This window comes from Chlamydotis macqueenii, chromosome 2 (assembly GCF_036417535.1).
Source record: "Chlamydotis macqueenii isolate bChlMac1 chromosome 2, bChlMac1.mat, whole genome shotgun sequence".
In the NCBI taxonomy this organism is placed as follows: Eukaryota; Metazoa; Chordata; class Aves; order Otidiformes; family Otididae; genus Chlamydotis; species Chlamydotis macqueenii.
Window position 1 is genome coordinate 163025868 of NC_141557.1, and position 21828 is coordinate 163047695.

General features: G+C 54.3%; 1 protein-coding gene and 1 long non-coding RNA gene across 2 annotated transcripts in view; one reads left to right on the forward strand and one right to left on the reverse strand.

Annotated features, from left to right (window-relative positions):
* Positions 1 to 19529, reverse strand: part of ZC3H3 (zinc finger CCCH-type containing 3) — a 165263-nt gene extending 145734 nt beyond the window's left edge. The window contains exons 1-3 of the mRNA XM_086741364.1: positions 19484 to 19529; positions 15116 to 16529; positions 13657 to 13853 (exon numbers count right to left, since the gene is read on the reverse strand). Of these exons, the coding sequence (XP_086597490.1) occupies positions 13657 to 13853; positions 15116 to 16529; positions 19484 to 19529 (1657 nt within the window). The remainder of the gene's footprint in view (positions 1 to 13656; positions 13854 to 15115; positions 16530 to 19483) is intronic.
* A 160-nt stretch (positions 19530 to 19689) lies between these two features.
* Positions 19690 to 21315, forward strand: LOC147601871 (uncharacterized). Its single transcript, XR_015257911.1, has 3 exons — positions 19690 to 20186; positions 20303 to 20431; positions 21221 to 21315. It is a non-coding gene; the product is annotated as an uncharacterized LOC147601871 (long non-coding RNA).
* Positions 21316 to 21828: the final 513 nt, after the last annotated feature.

Sequence of the window (21828 nt, forward strand, 5' to 3'; positions counted from 1 at the left end):
GCCCCAGAACGCGAGCCAGAGCAAACATCAGGGTTTAAAATGTATACACCTCTGCTTCCCTGGAGCACCTCATCCTTCAAATACTCCTGGGGGAGACCCAACTTTCCCTGAATGTCACAGAATCATGGAATGGTTAGGTTTGGAAGGGACCTTCAAAGCCCACCCAGCACAACCCCCCTGCAAGGAGCAGGGACATCTCCAACCACATCAGGTTGCTCACAGCCCCGGCCAACCTGCCCTGGAATGTTTCCAGGGATGAGGCATCCACCGCCTCTCTGGGCAACCTGGGACAGTGCTCCACCACCCTCAGTGAAAACATTTCTTCCTAATATCTGATCTGAATCTGCCTCCCTCTGTTTTGAAACCACCACCCCTCGTCCTGTCACACCAGGCCCTGCTGAAGAGTCTCTCCCCACCTTTCCTGCAGCCCCCTTTGGGCACTGGGAGCCGCTCTCAGCTCTCCCCGGAGCCTCCTCTTCTCCAGGCTCAACAGCCCCAGCTCTCTCAGCCTGGCCTCACAGCAGAGCTGCTCCAGCCCTCTCAGCATCTGCGTGGCCTCCTCTGCACCCTCTCCAGCAGCTCCACGTCCTTCTGATGTTGGGGGCTCCAGAGCTGGACGCAGTGCTGCAGGTGGGGTCTCACCAGAGCGGAGCAGAGGAATGTCAGGAATGTCCCGCTCCAAAGCCAGCACTGTGAGTTAGAGCCACTGACAATTCGTGGAGTAACACTCCCCGCCTCGGTTATCGTTTAGACTGTACGTAGTTAGGAAAGCTGGCGCATTAACCCCAGGGTTACAGGGACAAAATTAAAGTGTTGCTACATCAGAAGAAAAAAAATATATATATATATCTCTAGCATATTGAAAGTAAATACCATAGTCCATTAAGACAGAAAAGGACCAAACTTTGGTTCTTCTAAACGTCGACTATTCTGGAATAATTAATTAGCAGAGCTGTAACAACACATAAAATTGCTAGCCTCTGACTCCTCTGATAATTTATGCAAGATTAAAGTATCGCTGCCGTTGCCTTTTCCATCGCCTAATTCAGCATTTTCTTTTTCCTTGTGAAAGCAAGACTCCAGCTTTAACCGCTCGAACGCCCTTTTACAGTGTTTGCTGTAGTAAAACCCACCAGCCGCTCCGGCACGCGGGCAGGGAAACGACGGACGGCGGGAAGCTCGCAGAAGGGGAGCGCTGTAAAACGCCCCGCTTGATGTTGAGATAGCAGAGTCAATCTTATTTTGAAAACACACGCGCACGGATATAGACGCGGAGCGGTATCTCTGATGAACTTGTTTCACCCTATCGAATTCCCGTTTGATTTTTCTCGTGATAAGACGCTTCCAGACCGAGCACCTTGCTTTCCTAATAACCCAGCAAACAACTGCCTTGCAAGGAAACCATTTCCAAGTCATCATCGCTAGATGAACCTCACCAATCAGCCCAATCGCCATGACCCGGCCAAGAAAAAAAAAAAAACAACATCATTTGGGTGAGAGGTTGGTCTCTTCTTCAAACAGCTTCTTCAAAAGCACAGAGCTCGTCCCTTTTTTTTTTTTCTTCCTTTCCAAAAAGCTGTTCTATCTGGGCTCCAAAAAGCTCGCCGTTGAGGCTAGCAGGAGGTGCACCAGAGCATCCTGTGCAGCACGAAGCTCACAGCAACGTTGCACCTTTCAATAACCTCAGCGGTTACCAATTATTTTTTTTCCAGGAAAGCTCTTTGCTCTTTACCCAGGCTACAAACGGGGTGCCAATACACACCAGCTCGTTTGTTTTACCGCAGAGACCTCACGCGTGTTTCGGGGAGGTTCTTCAAGAAAAAAAAATGAAGTTGTATGGCACGTCCCACCCACAGACACACGCTTGCCCAAGCACTCTCTGTCCCACCCATGGACAAGATGTCCCAGGACATTTGCCGGTGCAGCGAGCAACAGCAGGCGCTTCGCCATCACAGCAAGCATAGAATCATGGAATGGTTTGGGTGGGAAGGGACCTTCAAAGCCCACCCAGCCCAACCCCCCTGCCAGGAGCAGGGACATCTCCAACCACATCAGGTTGCTCACAGCCCCGGCCAACCTGGCCTGGAATGTTTCCAGGGATGGAGCATCCACCGCCTCTCTGGGCAACCTGGGACAGTGCTCCACCACCCTCAGTGGAAAAAATTTCTTCCTAATATCTGATCTGAATCTGCCTCCCTCTATTTTGAAACCATCACCCCTCGTCCTGTCACAGCAGGCCCTGCCGAAGAGTCTCGTGACGCGGGAGTTAACAGCCCACGCTAAGGCTCCAAGTACGCTCATGCCCTTTTCCATTGGAGAGCCCTCGAGGGCAGGCTTAAGGGCTTAGGATCAGTTTTAAGAACAGATCTGAACCCACAGTCAACAAGCCGCGTCGGTCCACCCACACAACACCCTACTACTCAAAAAAAACCCCTCCAAGCACCATCCAAAATAGAAGTCTGCCGAAAACCACACGCGTGTGGATTATACAGAGGCGTAAGGGAAGGATGAAACGTTCCTCCAGCTCCAATTTCCCGGGGGCAATCGCAAAATTCCCGTTGACGACTGAAGTAAACGCGTTTCCTCGTCCTTTAGACCGAAGCGGAAACTTGAAACCGCAAAAGCTGCTGCAACAGCGGGGTTTTTGTAGGACTCGTGAGATGCTGTGGAGTCCACAAAGCACTTACCCCAGGTGCACTTACGCAGCTGTTCCGTATTCGGAGGGGTGTTACTCATTTATGTCGCTTTGCAGAGCACACAAAGAGAACGGGCACGTCCTCGAACGAACGGCTTCGAGCTCAGCGCCGCGGCAAGGGAGAGGAATCGCCGTAGGAAGCTTGTGAGTCGTTACTAGGAAAATCCAACGGGAAGCGTTTGCAAAAGAAAATGTGAAAGAAAATTTGAAACAAAAAAAAAAAGACTTGTAAATGGGGATTTGGAGAACAGGAAGCAGAAAGCAGAACAGAGAAACGTACTCAGGTTTTACGGGGAGTCGAGCATCTGCTGGGGTGGGATCTGGGGAGTCCTGATACTTGGATCATCCACCAGGCATTCGTATTTCTTTTAAGTGCCTTAAACAGCCGCTTTTCTTTTTCTTATTTTAACCTTAAGAGCCTAAGAAAAGACAACCAAGGGGATAAGAGGCAACAGCACTGAAATTCAGAGCAGCAGCCAGAGCCAGACGGGATGAAAACCGGTTTAAAAGCTTCAGTACGCAGCCTGAGCACCCTCATGAAGACCAACCTCACCGGGAACAAGCCAGGCACCAACCCAGCTCAAAAATCACCAGCAAGGTTTGTGATTGACCACTCCGAGCAAAAAATATCCCAAACAGCCCGGAAATCACACGCTACGCGTTCGTACAGCCAGCGCAACAGCCTCCAGCCTCTATTCTCCAGCAGCACAAGCTACAAATGCAGATTCTTTTTATCAGCTCTGCCCTCCCAGCATGGAACACAAGCTTCACCCTGAAACAAAAAAAAAAAAAAAAACAGCAAGGAGAGACATCCAGCATTCAACACGAAAGCACCGACGACCGAAACGACGCTGCGCCACCCCGCTCCGGGGATGCACCATCTGGAGTAACAGGTTACAGGCACGCGCCAAGAAGCGGCACGCCGCGAGCCCCAGGAGGATGCCGCTGCGCTAAGACCTACTGCTCTGTTTTCTTTTTTTTTTTTTTCCTTTTTTTTTTCTATTTTTATTCTCACCGTGCCGTCCCTGAAAGGTTGGAATTCTTAGAAAAGCCCCCCGTGGACTTGAAAATATCAAGGGTCATAGCCAACGAAAGGATGTCATGCATCTCCAAAGCCAAATGTTTTTCCTGTTAGCGTATAAATATACTGTTCCCCAAAGAGCCGCTCGTTACTAACGGAATTTCACAATCAAGCGGTGGCTGGCACGGCACACGGGTACGGGAGAGTCTCTGAAAGACGGGAGACGGGTACTGAGAGGTGATTTTCGACATTAAACCGAGCACGCAGTTCGAGTTCTGCAGGAAAAGGGAGAAACAGCAGACATAGGAACTAAGAATAATTTAAAGCAGGGCTGCGTGAAGAGCAGAGGGGTTTTAAATGCCCCATCGCTCGGCCCACACCGTCACCGCGGCACAGCTCTGCCCGCAGGTCTCGCACCCACGCGAGGAGCGCCTTGCGCTCATCTTCATCACCTCTCCGACGCGTTTCAGCCGGGATGTTCCCCTTCTTGCCTTGTCGCTACTTCACCCGACCCCACGTCCAAACGCTGGAGGGCTCCAGCTGAGCGTCGGGGAGAAGGCTGTCTACATGGTGACACCTTCCTCGTTTAGCAACTTCCCTCGCTCGAAGCGGCCCGTTATTTTTAAAAGAGGTCTCCGAAAACAGAATCCCCGTTGCTGGCTGCCTGCAGCTCCTCTTGCAGCTTGGGACAAGTCACCTGTAAATGCCAAGTAAAAGCAGAAACCCAAAACCGTTACTTACGAACACTGACGTAACCGGTGCCGGCAAAAAGCCAAGTATGTGAACTTTTCCCGACTACCGCGAAGGAGCGAGGAGCCGCTTCGCCAGCCGCGCTCCAGCCCCGGCTGCCAAGGACAAGCCAACGAAAGCGAAGAAGAGAGACCTGACGACGTAATGATTTATGGGCAAGGTCAAACCGACGTAACGACGTTAGGCAAGGCCTGGAGCAGCAAACCTGCGCAGGGTTCGGACAAGCTAGGAAGGACCTGCTCAGAAAGACGAGGCTAACGATGGCGCAGAGAAGAGACACGATGAAATTCGAGGGGTTCTGAGCTGAGGCACGATACAAAAGCTTCCTTCGAGGGCAGGGATCAGGGATGGCCACCTCTGATTCCTTCTAATCGGACGTAACAGACACGTCGTACCAGCTGAACTCATAGGTAACGTGATCTGAGATGTCACCTCACAAAGAGCAGCAACACCTTGTGCAATTCAATGTAAATAATTAAAAAAATAAAACCACACAAAGCAAGGAATACAGCTTAAAAAAACAAAAACCCAAACCACAGTGTCCCAACAGGAATCTCCTTATTAGAAATATTTACTCATTGGCCTTCAATTTAGGAAAAAAAATAAAGAGAAAGGGTATAAAATCCATTGCTGAAATTTTCAAAGCTGCCAGAGGGACACAAACACCCAGTGTCAATAAAATTAACAGCAGCTGAGCATTCAGATGCCAGCCATAACTTACTCCTCACCATTTACGCCCCGTTTACTTTCCGCACTCGCCTGGGCACGAGCAGCGCAAACCAGCTCCTTCCACTTCTGCCGCCAGAAGCGTCCCTTGCTCGTCCCAAAAACCCTCGTGCCGCACGGCTCGCGTTACCGGGCGAGCGGAACGAGAAGTTTGGGTTCAGGGAATTTTTTGGAAGGGCTGACTGAAATTAAAGAGTTGGAGAAACTCTTTGCGCAGATGGCAAGGTGAAGCGGGTCTCACGAATCCCGGTGGAATTTCTCCCCGGAAAGCAGCAAATACAAACAGGATTTCCTTCTGTTCAGCACGTTCAGGGAAGCCGGCTTCAGCGCCGGTGGTGGTAACGGGAAGCTGGGAACACGAACCGCTGCCTTATCTCAGCCTGGAGCAGGAGAAAGGCGAGATAAGCAGGAAAAAGAATATTTTCAAGGGGGGAAAGATAAAACCTCACCTCCTAGCTGCGCACGTAGCAGATGCAACAAAGGATGGGCTCAAAATTTACTCTTGCTCCGTGTACAGCGGAGGTGGTAACGCGGCACCGCCTGTGGCACCTTACCAAACCACCGTTTCGTTAATTAACGCCTGCAAAGTGTCCTGAGCAGGCAAAGTGCTGAGTTAACGGAGTTATTCCCACCCCGGCACGAGTCCACTCCGCTCTCCAAACCCGGAGACGAGAAGAAATTGAAGGATGAACCTCCGCGGCACGGCCGGAGAGCATCCCTCGCAGCGCGGCCCCTCGCGTCGCAACCGCGCTGACCTGCAGCAGCAAAATCCTCTCTCCCGCCACCCACCTCTCCAAAAGCTACGGCTCAAAAACCGGTTTAATACGCAGACTGGGAGATCACCACGAGCAGGAGGAGGCAGCGAGGCTTTGAACTCAGCTGGGACACCAGTGAAAGAAGTTCACCGGAAGCAGAAGACGGCACGACCGCGTCTTACGTGATGATCTCGCGCTTAAACCACCCAACCTGGCAAACAGCAAATTACTGACGGGATAAATACGCATCGCGAGATGGCACGGAAGGGTCCCTAGGGAAATCCGCCTCCCCGCTTTCTCCAGCTGTGACCGTGCCTAAGCCGTCCCCGGGCGCACGGCGGAGAAGTCCTGCCTGGAAGGGGACATCACGGAGGGGAAAAAGACAGCGAGGAGCCTCTCGCCGGCATCTCCGTAATATTCTGTAATCCCCCCCGGGCGAGGCGGGCAGCCCGCGCCCCGCTGCTGAACAATGCACTTTTGAATTCAATTAAAGCGATTATCTGTTGTGCCAAATAAATTGTGTACAGCATATATCCTGCAGCATTTTACACCTTCAGGCTCATTATTTTCTAACTGTTTCCTCCTGTTTATGCGCTTTCAAATTAAATTGCTGATAATACGCGCCAAAATAAAAAACGAGCGCACCTTGTCCGAAGAAAATTGATTCTCCTTTTTCCTGAACCGGGCGATTGCCAGGTTTTATATACTCTGTTCCTGGCGATCATTAGTAATTCAATTTTCTTTTTATTAGCCCCCTTATCTGCTGAGCAATATAGTGGCAGAGCTGACCTCTTTCGCACGGGTAAATGTTTAAAATCTTTTCCCTGATTAATTTTGCCAGTTAAGGAAAAGAGGAGAAATGGCCCGGCTCTTAGCCATCACAATGAATAAAGCTTAATGTTGATTGTGATGGAATTTCTAACGCCAAGGAAATTGATTGAACGCAGCAATTACACTGCAATAGTAACTCAAGGGAAATGGGATAGTTTTCTCCTGGCCATAGCCTTTTGGTTATTTAAAACAATCCAATTTGCAAGGATAATTATATATTAGTGTTTTATCTGCCACTTGAAATGAACATGGGAGTTTTGATACTGGCCCAGCATTAGCAGGTTATTGCTGCAAATTACTTGATATCTGCTTTCTTTCACATAAAGACGAAATTAGGCCATCAATAACCAGCAAAAGGTGGAGCGGGGGAGATGCAAGGGGCACGAGTGCCCTCTGCAGGGCTGCGGGGAAGGAAGGGCGGCAGGAGAGGCTCCCCCAAAATCCCCAATCCTCCCGCTCGTCCAAGCGCCGCTCCCGCGTCGGACGTGCCGGCCGAGCCGGCCGACAGGCACCGCGCCGCTCCCCGTCCGGAGCTGCCACATCTTTGATGTTCAAATAAATAAAAGAATATACAGAAAATCTGAATTTTAAGCACGCACTTCTAGTTTCTCCCCAGAGAAAAAGCCAGGGGAAGGAGAAACGCCAGCGCTGTCACGCCGAACGCTCGAGCGGGGTGAACGCTTCCCAGCGCAGCGGCGTTGCCAAGGAGGGCAACAGCGTTGATTTTTTTTTTTTTTTTTTTTTTTTTTTTCGCAAGGGTGAGGAAAGGTTCACGACTGCGAGAACTCAGAACTCACCTGTTTTTCATCGAAAACAAGAGTTGAGAAAGGGTCTCGTCCTGCAAGATTTCAAACAGGCCACCAGCTAGAGACGGAAGATTGGGAAACGAGGGATTCCCGCATCCGCGCCGCGTGGCAGAGGACTTGTAGCACAGGAGGAGCGGGCACGTCCCTCCGTCATCGCACCTGGATCAGCCAAACCTCACTTAGAAACTGGTCTTTTCCCTTAGAACTGGTGATAAAGGGATCGCGTCCCTGCGCTTTTGGGAATAACCCCATCTCCAGTCCGGACAAAGCGGATAACGGCTGCCCAAGCGAACCGGACAGCACGCAGCGGGAAGCGGCGGCGGCCCGACGTACACACCACAATTTTATTATATCGGCCATTTGCCGTAACAAATAAACACCAGAAAGCCAATTCAGGACAGGCATTTGCCATTTAGACAACATAATTACAACACCTCCTTATCGGCAGGGAAGTTACTCGGCAAATGACAGAGCAGGAGCCCAGTTTTTTATTTTCCAAATCAGATCCTTTGGTTCAGATACCAAAAAAAAAAAAAAAAATAACGGGTGGGGGAACTGCCATAACTGCCATCGCGGAAACTCCAGCGATATCTCATACCAGCTGGCCTCCCCCTGCTTTTTGCATCCGAAAGGGGATCGCAGTACGAGGGCAACGTGACTCCCACGCAGTTAACGGGGGAATTAAAAGTTCAGGCTGTAAGAACACTTCTAAATCATTTGGGAAAAGCAAATATATATATGTTTGAAGAAAAAAAAAACAGAAATCATAGTTAACTGCGGCTTGCATTTGAACAGGCCGTATTATTGCCACGCAACGCAGTGGCACTGGTGGCCTGAGGACCACACTCAGCATCCTGCTGATCCTTAGTGGTCCTCCAGCTTTTCCCTGGATAAGGAGAGAAGGAATCATTGCCTTCTGTCCCTCTTGTACCACATCCCTCACTCAGATCCAGCCACCAGAGCCGAGTGAGACAGCCGATCCACTGCTCCTCTAAATGTATTCGTGAAGACAAATATTCAGACAGGAGGCTGAAATACGCCGGGTGCGGGTGCCGAACGAAGCAGATCCCGCGCAGGCGTCGGGAATCCCGTTCAAAACACGGGAAAGGCTTGGCTTCCCCTTGTTTGGCTCGCAACCGTGCCCAAAGCTGGGGCGTGTTACCTAAGCGGAGCCACAGCTCCCAGCGAAGCAATTATCCCCAAGTTCTCCTTTCCTCCAAAAAGAGCCTGAGTAGTTAAATGGGAAGAAAGACAAAAAAAAAAAAAAGGAAGAACTCTTCAATATTAATGGCACATGAATATTAAGTACTAAGTGGTCAAAAAGTTCAACATCTAAAGGCTGGTTTATCAACATTCATTTGACTCCGCTGAACCACGGAACATTTTCAACTCCTCTTTGCTTTGGTCGAGCACTCGGGCTCCTCCTGCCCCAGCACGAGCCCCGCGGTAACACGCCCGGTCAAACAGACCACCGACTGCGTAAGAAACGCTTCGCCGCTCCAGCGCCCCGTCAGAGCATCTTCAATTCGGGACATCCCCCGATTTCTGAGTGGTTATTAAATGAGTAGTTAATCAGATGAGTCGTTTGGAATTAATTGATACCAGCCGCAGGTATAACATTCGTCATGAGAGCGGCGCAAATAATCCCAAGAAAACCGCTACCAGTTTGCCACTTGCTGTTTTCTCTCCACTGCAGTCACTGATCCTTAAATGAAAACACGGCGAGGAAAAGCAAGGAAAAGCGCCTTTCCCAGCAAGGAAAGCGCCTCTGAACGCAGCCCACCAGGAAACACCGATCTGAAACTCGGTGGTGGCTGGGAGAGCTGGCCCACTGCACGAGATCAAATATTGGGGTCTGAAAAAGGAGCTGGAGAGTCAGGAGAGGGCCAGACCTCGGCGTTCCACAGCCGGGAAAGGCAGGATCAACGCCTTCGGAGTGTACCGCAGAGCTCCTGCCACGTATCCCGAAAGCCTGTTGAACTGGGCAAACGGGAGCTCTTTGCGCCCACGCCGCAGTACGTGAAGTAGAGCACGCTCCTCCCCAGCCATCCTTCCGCCCTCAGCCCGGACGCACAGTGTCCGGCGCGGGATCTCCCAGCTCCCTGGGGCAGGGGCGTGCTGGGCGCTCACTCACCACGCAGGCACGGGCAGCACATCCATCCGGTCGGATCGGGAGCCCAGCCTGACCCATCCAGCTTTTTAATTCCTTTGTTAGCTGGGCCGTGCACGTCCAGACTCAAGACGACAAATTAATGGGAGGAAAGCGAGCCACTGGGCTGGCCCAGGACTGTCGCCGGTCCGCTCCCACCGAAAGACGCAAGGGTTGCTGCTTGGGCATCAAGCTGGAGACTCAGCATGGGCCTCACTGCTCCATTTGTGCCCCACTCTGCTCCCAGAGGCTCCCAGTAACATCTCTGAACCCCACCTACTTCCTCCGCGCTTCTCTTGCGAGAAACGCCACGACTTAAAAACTCCACCACCCGATTAACACCCTCACTTCGCACAAGCAGAGAGAAACAAAAGCAACCCTCCCAAAAAACCTCTCGGATAAGCGGAGAGCCAGGAACTGAACCCACAAGCCTTCACTTATTCCTACCTTGCTGCAGGACCACTGTGAAACCAGAAGACACCTAACCACTATGTAAATAATTTTACATTCAGAGGCACCCAACGTGAGCAATATACGGGGCGTTCCGAGCCCAGGCGCTCTCATCAGACCATGGGATGCTGCCTCGAAAATGTCCCTGCCTCATCCAGCATCTAATAATCTCTTTGTATGAGACCACACAGGTCTTCCTAGGCAAAAAAAAAAAAAAAAAACAAACCCAAACAAACAGTTCTAGCACAGGTAGGAACCGTCCAACAATAATTCAACAGCTGTAGAAACCCAGCAATGAGAACAGTTCAACGCTTTAAGTTGTAAATACACTGTCTGGGGTTATTCAAAAAAAATAACTGGAGAAGCAAAGCAGGCTCCTCGCGGAGCTGCCGACGGCACGGGAAGAAGCAAACCAAGCCCTTCGGGATCCCCCGAGACGGTGGTACAGAGAGGTCAGAACACCAGCAACCATCCACCAACGACACCAGCATTTAGCGCTCGCTGGCCCAGCAGCGAGGGGAAAGCCTGGAAGCGCGGCAGAGAAAAGACGCCGAGAACCGTGGAACTTAGAGCGTCACGTCACATCTCGGAGAACCTCTCTGGGAAGAGGACGCACAGCCAAGTTCTGGGTCGCCGCGTCAGCAGAAAATACACCCAGCAAGAGATCTCAGCTAGGCAAGGTTCTCACAGCAGAAAGACGCATTTAAGCCAGCTCTGCAGAGAGGCCGGGCAAAGCGGCAGCAAACGCAGCGGAAACAGCCTCGTACCCTCCTCCCCGGGGAGGAGAAAGGCAGCCCAAGGATCCTTCCAGAGCTCCCAGTGCCACTTGGCAGTCCGTTTTCCAGCCCAAATAACGGCTCATCTACCGGAGTAGAACTCCTCTCCGCTGCAGAAAGCAAGAAAGCAATTTAGAAGCCGTTTTCTAATTACGGGGGGGGGGGAAGTATTTTTAATTCAGCCCAAGAACCAGTGCCTGTGCTCCCACTAGCACAGCGAGGCAAAGGGAAAAGGAGGATCTGTGGCATTTACGCGGGGAGGAACAGGAGTCTCACACGTGCACGCGCAGGAAAAGGCAGGCAGGACGTTTCCTTTCGCTTTTCGTCATTTTAAGACTCAATCAAGAGACATTTTTACAACAGGGCCCGCAGTTTGCGAAAAAGAGAGCCACAGGACACGTCACCAAGCAGATCCTACTTTCCACACCTCTGAGCCAAGACTGGAGAGTCCTCAGATCCAAGCTGGAAAACAACGTAAGTCACTCAACACAGACAACTCCCAGCTGGGTTTTGTCTGCGCTAGGCTTGGCTAGCATCCGTCAGGAACGGTTGGATAATTTGATCCACCTTTGGACAGGGGAACGAACTACACGCTCTCCCAAAGTCCCTTCCAGACCTCTTTTCCTTGTTTTTTTTTTTTTCCCCCTACTTCCTCTCACATTTTTATTTGCCAGCTCCCACTTTGATCGAAGCCAGAAGCGCAACCGTATTTCTGCTCTGCGTACCTTCAGCTCTACGCAGTTTAAGATCAAAAATCTTTTCAGCGTGGGAACATCACCTTCAATCAAGGAACTGCGATGGAGAACACATTCCCAAAAGACACGGGCTTTTGGCAGCTGCCAGTCAGGCTCCCAGGGGGCAGAAGATTTTGATCCATTTTGTATATTCTTAACCCACGTGAAACTTCACGGGCGAATGACGCTTTTACTGACGGCTGCTAAAAAGAAGAGATGTTTGCGGAGCCGCACGAGCTTCGACGGGTGCTAGGAGCCTTCGGTGCTGGGAAATCCCCCACGACGTGCAGAGCGAGGTCTCTGCTCTGCCTCAACTCAGGTGTAACCACCGGGCTCAACGGAGAGCAAGGATCTGGCTTAACCTCAGGTCTGCTCCTGGGTGATCGGAACAGCTTATAACCCCGTAACCAGCAGCGTCTCGGTTTCCTCAGACGTAAAACGCCGTTGCAATCCCAGATCGCTCTGTATCTCCAGATCAGGCTCCCAGCAAGCACATTCAGGTCTTCAAACTGGAACTTTACAGCATAAAGATTTATTCAATGCCTCGTACCAGACACGTCACCCTGGAGAAAGGTCCCCACCGAGCAGTTTGTGAGCTCCGAGTCCTAAACTCACCCCAGAACAGGCAGCAGGCCTTTCTTGGGAGGCTGAAGGGCTGCATTCCCCATCCCACACATCGCCACCACCCAAACTTCCAACGCAGCATCTGGAGGTGACGCCTCCACGCCGCTCCAGGCACCAAAGGGTCTGGTGACATCTTGAAACGGAGCAAGACCGCCCCAAAGCCAGGCAACCGCTTGAGTGCTTCATCATCAACCTCACCGCACGAATGCACTTCTTATTCTCCCTGCCTCCTAAAGCACCACGTCCAAAATTCTCCCCCCAGCGTGGCCCCCGTCCCTCCAAACCCCTCCGCAAACACAAACATTGAGAGAAAAATCTCTTCCTTCTCCTCCCACAAAAAAACCTTTTCCCTTTCCTGAACCACAAGCCTCCGTTCTTCTCTTTTAATCCATCAAAACACAGCAGCATCTCAACACAGATACGCGAAATAACTGCAGCCACACGCGTAAACTCGGCAGTTGAAGTGCAGAACAGGAAACCACAGAAGCGTCTTCCTGAAAGCAGAGGTTCAACAGCTTTACTTTTGGAGACAGATCGCGGCCGCGTCGTGGCGCAAACAGCCCTCCCCGCTCGAGCGACGCCTACCCGCGGCGGCGTCGGCCACCCCGCCGTACGTGAACGAGCCCAGCGCAGGCACGCAAGCAAAACGCGTTTCGTACGCCCCTGAGTCCCAGGGGAGCAAAGCCACTCGTCCGTAACGTCGCCACTGAACAGCGGAACCAGATTTTGCAGCAGAACCATCGCAAAAACGTTTCACGCAGGCGTAGGCGCAACTCTCCGAGGCCCAAGAAGCTGCTCTGACCGCTGCCAACCCAAGCCAGCAGGACGTTGGTCCCAAACCACCCGTTCACAAACACGATGGACGCCGGCATTCCTCTAATTATCGTTATTTTAAGCAAATTACATACAAAATCTAGACAAGTCGGATGTGGCACTGGGATACAGGTGCACTAGGGAGGCCTGTAGTTGCCAGAGGAGCATCTCATGACGTGCACGAGCTTTTGCCCGGTGCAAAAAGAGATTTTCGTCTTACTGCCTCTGCCATCCTCCGCCTTCCTCGAGCGCCTTCCTATTTGAGGCCTGCAAGTCCAGCGAAGCCACATTAAAAGCAAGAAGCAGCTTTAAAATGGCCTTGTCTGGAGATGTCAAAGCACAAGACAGCTCTGGGGCAAGGCAGAAGTCTTACTCCAGTCAAACTTCCGCTCCTGACGTTTGCTCCAGGCCCAACAACAGCAAATTCTCCTCCTGGAGGACCTGGCAACTCACTTCCAAACCTTGGGATCGCTTCCCCGGCACGCGGTCAGCGAGCGCTGTCGTCCTTTGGGACAGCTGTTCCTACCTTCCTTGGTGGAGACCTGCATCCTGGTGGCCGGCAGCCTGCAGAGCCTGTGCTTGGTGATCTGCACCAGACCCTTGGGCGAGGAACGTTTCGGCGTCGTAGAAGGTTTCCCCCGCAAGGAGTTTTTCTTCCTGAGATGGAAGTGGCTTTTCAGAGGCGCGGCGGGAGAGGAGCTGCTCTTCTTATCTGTCGGGGAACTGCGAAGGCACAACACCACGTGGTTAGAAGAGGGTAGGGAGGTGACTGAAACACACTTGGTCTCCTCGCCCAGAGCGGAGAAGAGAAGCTGGGTCACCAAGCTCCCCTACCCAGGGGTGAGAAGAAGCACTGAACAGAAAATTGCAAGGAAATAGGCAAATGTGATGAATTCCTGGCAAAGCACAGACGGAGAATGAGCTATTTCACAGCCTAATACAACTCACTCCCTTCTGCTTTCTGCTCAACGGATGTGAGGGAGAGGATGCTGTCCTTTAGCGAGATGAAGGGAGGGGTCTCATCTCCCTAACTGCCAAAAATTCCAACCCAGTCCCAGCTTCTCCATGCACCGGAGTGATCTTCCCAGCACGACCCCCTCCTGCTTTGCTGGGGGACCCGGCGAGGACAGAAACCTGCGGTGAAGCAGGAGGTGGAGGATCTGGGAAACAGAAGCAGGAACGAAGGCATCAGATCCTCGGTCGACGCTGAGGATCGCGTCGCTTAGAACCGTTATTCAGGCCACAGTCCTCGTTTTTCAAGAGCTCAGGCTTGGAGTTACTGCAGTTAGAAAGCCAAACCAGGTGTCCACTACGCTGAGGGCATCTCCAAGTTCAGTGGCAGAGGTCACAGAGCCGTGCCACCGACCCTCACCCCGTCCCTCTCACCCCTGCAGCGCACCCAGGCCTGCCGAGCAAAGCAGCCCAAAACGGCTTTCCCGCCGGGAGCACCACGTAACGAAGCCCTCGCATCACTTCCACGACACATCGGCTTTCAGGGAAAGCTTGGGCCCAATCTCTTATCGGTTTCCCCCCGACTCCCAGCCCGGTGGAAATCCCTTTTGCAGATAACTCGGCTCACGCGCCTTTTCCTTCCGCCAGGCTTCGTTTATAACCTTCCCACTGGACTCCGTTCCCATCGGATAGGGCCGGGGGGAGAACTCGCTCCGCGGGACCCCGGGAGTACCTCTGGTCTGTTATTCAGGTCAGGGAGGAGGCTAAGCGCTGCCTCCGGAGAACAGGGGTGGGAGATAAGAAAACCCGGCTCCGTTTCAAAGGTTAAAGGCAGAATCACACAGACGGCTAAAATAATTAAAACCTTCGAACCCTGGAAAACGGGATGCCTCCAGATGAAACAACGTCATCACACTCGGAAAGAGAAAGGCAAATACTCCAGTACACAACCACCCTCCTTGGAATTTCACTTACAGCCACAAAATCATCCAACCAGCGCGACACCACCGCTCTGAAGACAACCAGCAACTTACCCCGCGCTTCCTTTTCTCTTGATGATTTTCGTCCGACTCTTCACTTTATAACCGGACAGCGCGGCGTCGCCGAGGGAGGACTTCACCCCGCCGAGGCCAGCAGACGCAGCGTTCGGGGGTGGCGGGGCGGCGCCGGCTCGAGGGAGGTTGGGGACCGGAGGGTTTTTCTGATCCTCCGATCGCCACCTGAACGCTGACTTGGAGGTGGAGGGCGAGGTCTGCAGGCTGGAAGCTTTCCACTTGTATTTGCTGGGAGAAACACCCACCTTGGACTGCAGCCCCGATTTTTTCAGCTTTGCTCCCAAATCTGCTTTCGGTGACAGTTTAGCAGCTCTGTCCGCTCCACCGGCGACCTTCTTGGCGCTCTCAGAAGCTTTAGGGCTGACCCACCTTTTCACAGCACGAGAGCATTTCCCGGGGTTCGCCACCCACGTGTAATTCGTTTTCCTGAACTTCGGCGCTTTGCCGGAGATGGGCGTCGAGGTAGCTCTCTGCAGGCCCGCAGCTTTGGAGACTACGGAAAATCTGCTCTTCACCGGACTCATCCCAACCACCAAAGCGGCAACCTGGGCGGGTCTAGGGCGCGTCTCACCGTTTCCAAGGAGCTTCGGCTCTCCGAAAGCATCCCCGACTCGCTCACAACCAGGCCGCCCCGCGGCGGGCGGTTCCACTTTCCTCCGTACCAAGTGCCGAGGCGGCTCGCGATGCGGCGCCGCCAAAGGTTGCCGCGGTTCCGATTTCAGCGTCACAGCGTTTTCGCTGGTGCTTCCGCAGGAGGCGGGGGAGCTCCCGGGCACGTCGCCGGCCAGACGCACCGTTCTAGGCTTGTCCGACACGCTCACGTACGCCGAACTCACGGAGCGGTGAGACGAACTGAAGGAAATGGAGAGAGAGGGTCTCCTCTTTTCATTTTGGCTCGCGTACGGAGATTTCTGCGCATTTTTACTGTCACCTGCAGCGGCAACCGCCGGTTTCAGCCCAGAAAACTCACAGTAAGAACCCTCATCATCAGCAAAACCTCGCGGATCTCCAAACGGGTCAGCCCTCTGCGGCAGCTGGATCCCCACGACTATATTACCGTCCCTCGTTAAGTCCACGTGTCTCTCCGGGGACGATTCCGGTGGCTCGGGCGCCAGGTTGTCCCCATAGCTCCCAAAAGCCCGAGACGTGCTGGCACTTTCGTCGCTTCCAACATCAAACGTCGATCCCGGCGGCCGGTTGACGAGGGAGTATTTTTTCCTCCAGGAGTGACCCTGGTGCAGCTGGAATTCCCTGGGAGCTTGCTGGGGGTACCTGACCGAAAACGTCCCCCTCCTGCTGAAGGAAGGCTGGCGGGGGTTGTTCCACCTGGGCAGCGCGGAGGGCAGCGGCCGCGGCGCGTCTCCATGAGCGTTTTTATGGTCGTTTATGAGACCTGCGAAGAAGAAGACACCGTCTGTTAATCACCGGTCCCACGGGAGTTTGACAGCACGGCAGCGCTGGTTTGCGTCGCGCCGCGATGAGGACCATCGCTCCGCGCAGGTCACATTTCAGATGATCGGTGCTGGAGGAGAAAAATTAAAACAAACATCTCCCTCAAGCCTCAGGGAAGTCAGGGACAAAAGCGATTTCGCAGGACAGCTCAGCGCAGGTCCAAACCACACGCAGCGACACACCCGGAACACACTGCATCGGGCCGTCAGCCGCCTCTCGTCCCTTTCCGCACCAAAATTTTTAAAAACCGCTAATTTTACTTCCAGATATCTTTTCAGAGCAGTCTTTGAGGGTCTGCTCACGCATGTAGCCCAGTACAGCCACCAGCAGTCCCAAAATAGGTTGGAAAAGACCTTTCAGATCGTCGAGTTCGGTCGTAAACCTAACACCGCCAAGTCCACCGCTAAACCACGTCCTAAGCGCCACACCTACGCGTCTTTGAAAGATCTCCGGGGATGGTGACTCCACCACTTCCCCCGGGCAGCCTGTTCCAGTGCTTGACCACGCTTTCGGTCAAGAGATATTTCCAAATATCTAACCTAAACCTCCTCTGGCGCAACTTGAGGCTGTTTCCTCTTATCTTATCGCTTGGAACTTGTGAGAAGAGACCAACCCCCACCTCGCTACAACCTCCTTCCACACAGTTGTAGCGAGCGATGAGCTCTCCCCTCCCAGACTAAACAAGTTCCCCCAGTCGCTCCTCCCAGGACTTGTGCCCTAAACCCTTCAGCTTTTCGCCTCCTCTTCTTCAAAGCAGCGACAAGGAGGCGGCGCAAGCTTCGCTGTTGAGTCGCTGCACGTCCCTCCGCCAAGGCACCACACCTCCCCGGCGCTTTGGTCTGCTAACGAAGTAATTTGGATAATAGAAGAGTCCGCGCTCGTTAAGCCTCAGCGTTTAGGAAACCCTTCCAACAAAAGAGATTACCAAAAGATTTTTGAGCCTTGTATTTTAGGCACGTGTCAGCGTGGAGAAGTTTTTCCTACACGAGGGGTCACAGAGCTGTCAGAAGAGCAGCGTCACCTGGAAGAGGCGAGGATCACGGTTTTTACAATCACGGAATGGTTTGGGTGGGAAGGGACCTTCAAAGCCCACCCAGCCCAACCCCCCTGCCAGGAGCAGGGACATCTCCAACCACATCAGGTTGCTCACAGCCCCGGCCAACCTGGCCTGGAATGTTTCCAGGGATAGGGCATCCACCACCTCTCTGGGCAACCTGGGCCAGTGCTCCACCACCCTCAGTGGAAAACATTTCTTCCTAAATCTGATCTGAATCTGCCTCCCTCTGTTTTGAAACCATCACCCCTCGTCCTGTCCCAGCAGGCCCTGCTGAAGAGTCTCTCCCCACCTTTCCTGCAGCCCCCTTTGGGCACTGGGAGCCGCTCTCAGCTCTCCCCGGAGCCTCCTCTTCTCCAGGCTCAACAGCCCCAGCTCTCTCAGCCTGGCCTCACAGCAGAGCTGCTCCAGCCCTCTCAGCATCTGCGTGGCCTCCTCTGGAGTCACCTCTCATCGCACCTCCCCGCACAGAGGCAGAACCCCCACAAGGCCCGAGCGGAGTGTGCCACCTCACTAATGAGGACAAATTACCTTGGGGTCTATAAACAGAGCGAGTTGGTGCTAAGGATAAGCGCCGCTGCTCCCCAGAGCTAGGAAAGGGCACGCAAATACATGCCCCCCGCTCCCCCGCCATGCTGGAGGGTGAGGGGCACATCTCACCCCCGTGCCGCCAGCCCCGGGGGCTGGAGGGCGAGGGACACACCTGTCCCCCAGCCACGGGGGTCACAGAGGTGGGGGGCAGCGTGGGGACCCCCAAACCCCCCAGCGCTGCCTGGTCTCTGCCCCCTCCTTGCCTTGGCCCATCCGGGACCCCTGGGTCCCCTCCACCTCCCTCCCCCACCCCATTCTCTGATGTCCTCTCCATTCCCCCCCCCTGCCCCCAGAGTCCCGAGTTCCCCCTCAAAACTCGCCCCTCCCCCCCCCCCAGACTCCAAGGTCCCCCTCAAAACTCGCCCCTCCCCCCCCTCCAGACTCCAAGGTCCCCCTCAAAACTCGCCCCTCCCCCCCCCAGACTCCAAGGTCCCCCTCAAAACTCACCCCTCCCCCCCCGGACTCCAAGGTCCCCCTCAAAACTCGCCCCTCCCCCCCCGGACTCCAAGGTCCCCTCAAAACTCGCCCCTCCCCCCCCGGACTCCAAGGTCCCCCTCAAAACTCGCCCCTCCCCCCCCGGACTCCAAGGTCCCCCTCAAAACTCACCCCTCCCCCCCCCAGACTCCAAGGTCCCCCTCAAAACTCGCCCCTCCCCCCCCCAGACTCCAAGGTCCCCTCAAAACTCGCCCCTCCCCCCTCGGGTCCCCTTCACAGCCTGCCCCTCCCCCCCCCCCACCCAGTGCCTCAGGGTCCCCTCATAGCCCGCCCCTCCCCCCGGACCCCTCTCACAACCCTCCCCTCCCCCCCCAGGACTGCGGGGTCCCCCTCACAGCTCGCCCCTCCCCCCGGACCCCCCTCACAACCCTCCCCTCCCCCCCCAGGACTGCGGGGTCCCCCTCACAGCTCGCCCCTCCCCCCAGAACCCCCTCACAACCCTCCCCTCCCCCCCCAGGACTGCGGGGTCCCCCTCACAGCTCGCCCCTCCCCCCGGACCCCCCTCACAACCCTCCCCTCCCCCCCCAGGACTGCGGGGTCCCCCTCACAGCTCGCCCCTCCCCCCGGACCCCCCTCACAACCCGCCCCCCCCCAACACTCTGATCCCCTTCACAGCTCGCCCCTCCCCCCATGACTCCCCTCACGGCCAGCCCCTCCCCCACCCCCGGGCTCGGGAGGGGGGTGTCCCCCCCGCACTCCGGGGTCGTGTCCCGTCCCCCCCCGCACTCCGGGGTCCCCCCCGGGCCCGGCCGTACCCTGCAGCAGCCGGATCTGCCGCCACAGCCGCTCCCTCTCCTCCATCCCCGCACCGCTCCCGCTCTCGCCCCGCCCCTCCCGCCGACGTCATCGCCCCGCGCTGGCCGTTGCGCACCCCTCGCCCGCGACGTCACCGCGGGCGCCCGCCGCCGTCGCTTAGCAACGGAAGACAACCGCGGCCTACGCGGCCCGGCGGAGCCTGAGCGCGGCCTGGGCCTTGGGCTGGGAACCGGTCCGCCGGGCCTGGCCCCGGCACCCCCCGTCCCCGTGTTATATGACATAAATAATTAAGCGATATAATTTTAGAACAACGTGATTTTTTTTGAAAATTGTAGAAATATTAGGCGGGTTTTGCTATCCCTACAGCTGCAGTCACATAGGCTAGATTTCATATGTAATCTATTAATCCTCAGAGAGAACTGGTCGTTTTAGGACTGTCAGGCAAATTTATTATTCTCTTTGTTCAAAGTTAGCCTAGCATAGCCGGGGTGATTAAGAGGGATGGCAGAACAAAGGCAGGCCTCGAGGATGGAGCCTAAAACAGGCCCTTAGCCAGTCCTTCGGAGACGGAGGAACGCCGTGACCTGTTCTCCAGACCGCAGGTGGAGATTTTAAGGAAGGTTCAACCAGCAGATTCGAGGAGGGAGCTCCCTGACGACCCCCGGGACCGCCAGATGACCCTCGACTCAAAAGCATGCGGAAGTGGGTGGAGAATAGGATAATGATTTCTAGGAAAACTAATGACTGTGTATCGATATTCCGAGAATTGCTGGTGATTAGGTATGAAATTACTGAGTATATTCCCTCTGGATTTTCAGACGCACACTAGGTGGAAGGATCCCCTGTGCATCCGGTGCCGCTACAAAGAATGCCGGCTTCTTACTGCTGCACTGGGGCTAAGGAGTTTGATTCCCAATTTCGGTGACACGCAGCCTCAGCTGTCCCAGGTGTCCTCATCCTCTGCCCAAATCTCAGCCTGGTCCAGCTCTCCCCATCCCCTGTCCCTTGTCCAGTCTCATCCAGCCATCTTGTGTCCCCATCCTCTGTCCACAGACTGGGCTGCCCCAGCTGTCCCTTGTCCCCCGCACAGCCTGGCCCAGCTGTCCCCATCTCCCGTCCCCAGCTTGGGCTATCCTGGCTGTCCTCTGTCCTCATCTCAGCCTGGCCCAGCTGTCCCCATCCTCTGTCCCTTGTCCAGTCTCATCCAACCATCTTCTGTCCCCATCCCCTGTCCCCAGCCTGGGCTATCCTGGCTGTCCCTCGTCCCTATCCCAGCCTGGTCCAGCTGTCCCCAGCTCCTGTGCCCAGCTTGGGCTATCCCAGGCTGGTCCGGTTTTCCCCATCCTCTGTCCCCTGACTGGGCTCTTCCTTGTCCCTGGCATAGCCTGGCCCAGCTGCCCCCATCCCCTTGTCCCCATTCCAGCCTCGTCCAGCTGTCCCCATCTCCTGTCCCCATCCCAGCCTGGTCCAGCTTTCCCCAGCTTGGGCTATCCCAGCTGGTCCAGCTGTCCCCATCCCCTGTCCCCAGCCCAGCCAGGCCCCCCTGCCCCTCTCTGCCCTCTCCCATCACGAGTCTCTGCCCACAGCCCGCCACCACACCAGCCTGCAGCTGCGGGCACGAGGGGGAGGACTTTCTGGTGGCCCCACAGGACCACCTCCACAGGAAAACTTTAATTTCACACAGAGAGTCCTTATTTCTCACACTTTGACCTTAAATTGTTTAAAATATTTTGCAGGATAAACAGTCCCCGAGCCGAGCTGCGAAGATTACTTGTGCCACTGGAGAAAACTGGAGATGTTCCCACCTTCTCGCAAGAACGGGCAAGTTTGGTTCCTAATTTAAAGTCTTTGTTGTGCTTTAGATGTCCCGGTAACGTTTCAGCAGCAGCAGAGCAAAAGAGCTGCTGCAGCCCAGGCGATTTTGAGACATCGTCTGACCGTGGGCATTTGCAGCTTCTAAAAGGAAAAGAGGGTAAGCGGCTCCAAAAGTCGCCTTTTGTAACCCATTTCATTGGCGACTCGTGTTCCTCCCAGTTTCCTGATTCCTCCTAAAAACCACGGGCAAACCCAGGAGCAGAAGGCAGTTTTCTTAGGTCTGGTCCCAAAAAAAACTGTCTTTGACCTGAACAGTGCCCCCAGAGCACGTGTCCCACCCCGAAAGTCAGATGGCTCCGTGTGACCAGTGTAAATCAGGAGTACCCACAAAATTCATCCATCCAACTGAAAGCGCAATCAGAGAACTTTATTTTCAGGGATGTTATCCTTAAGGAGTTCGTTTTCTGAATAATTTCATTCTTCCCTAAGAGAATAAAACCCCTAACTTAAAAAAAAAAAAGCCGTAACA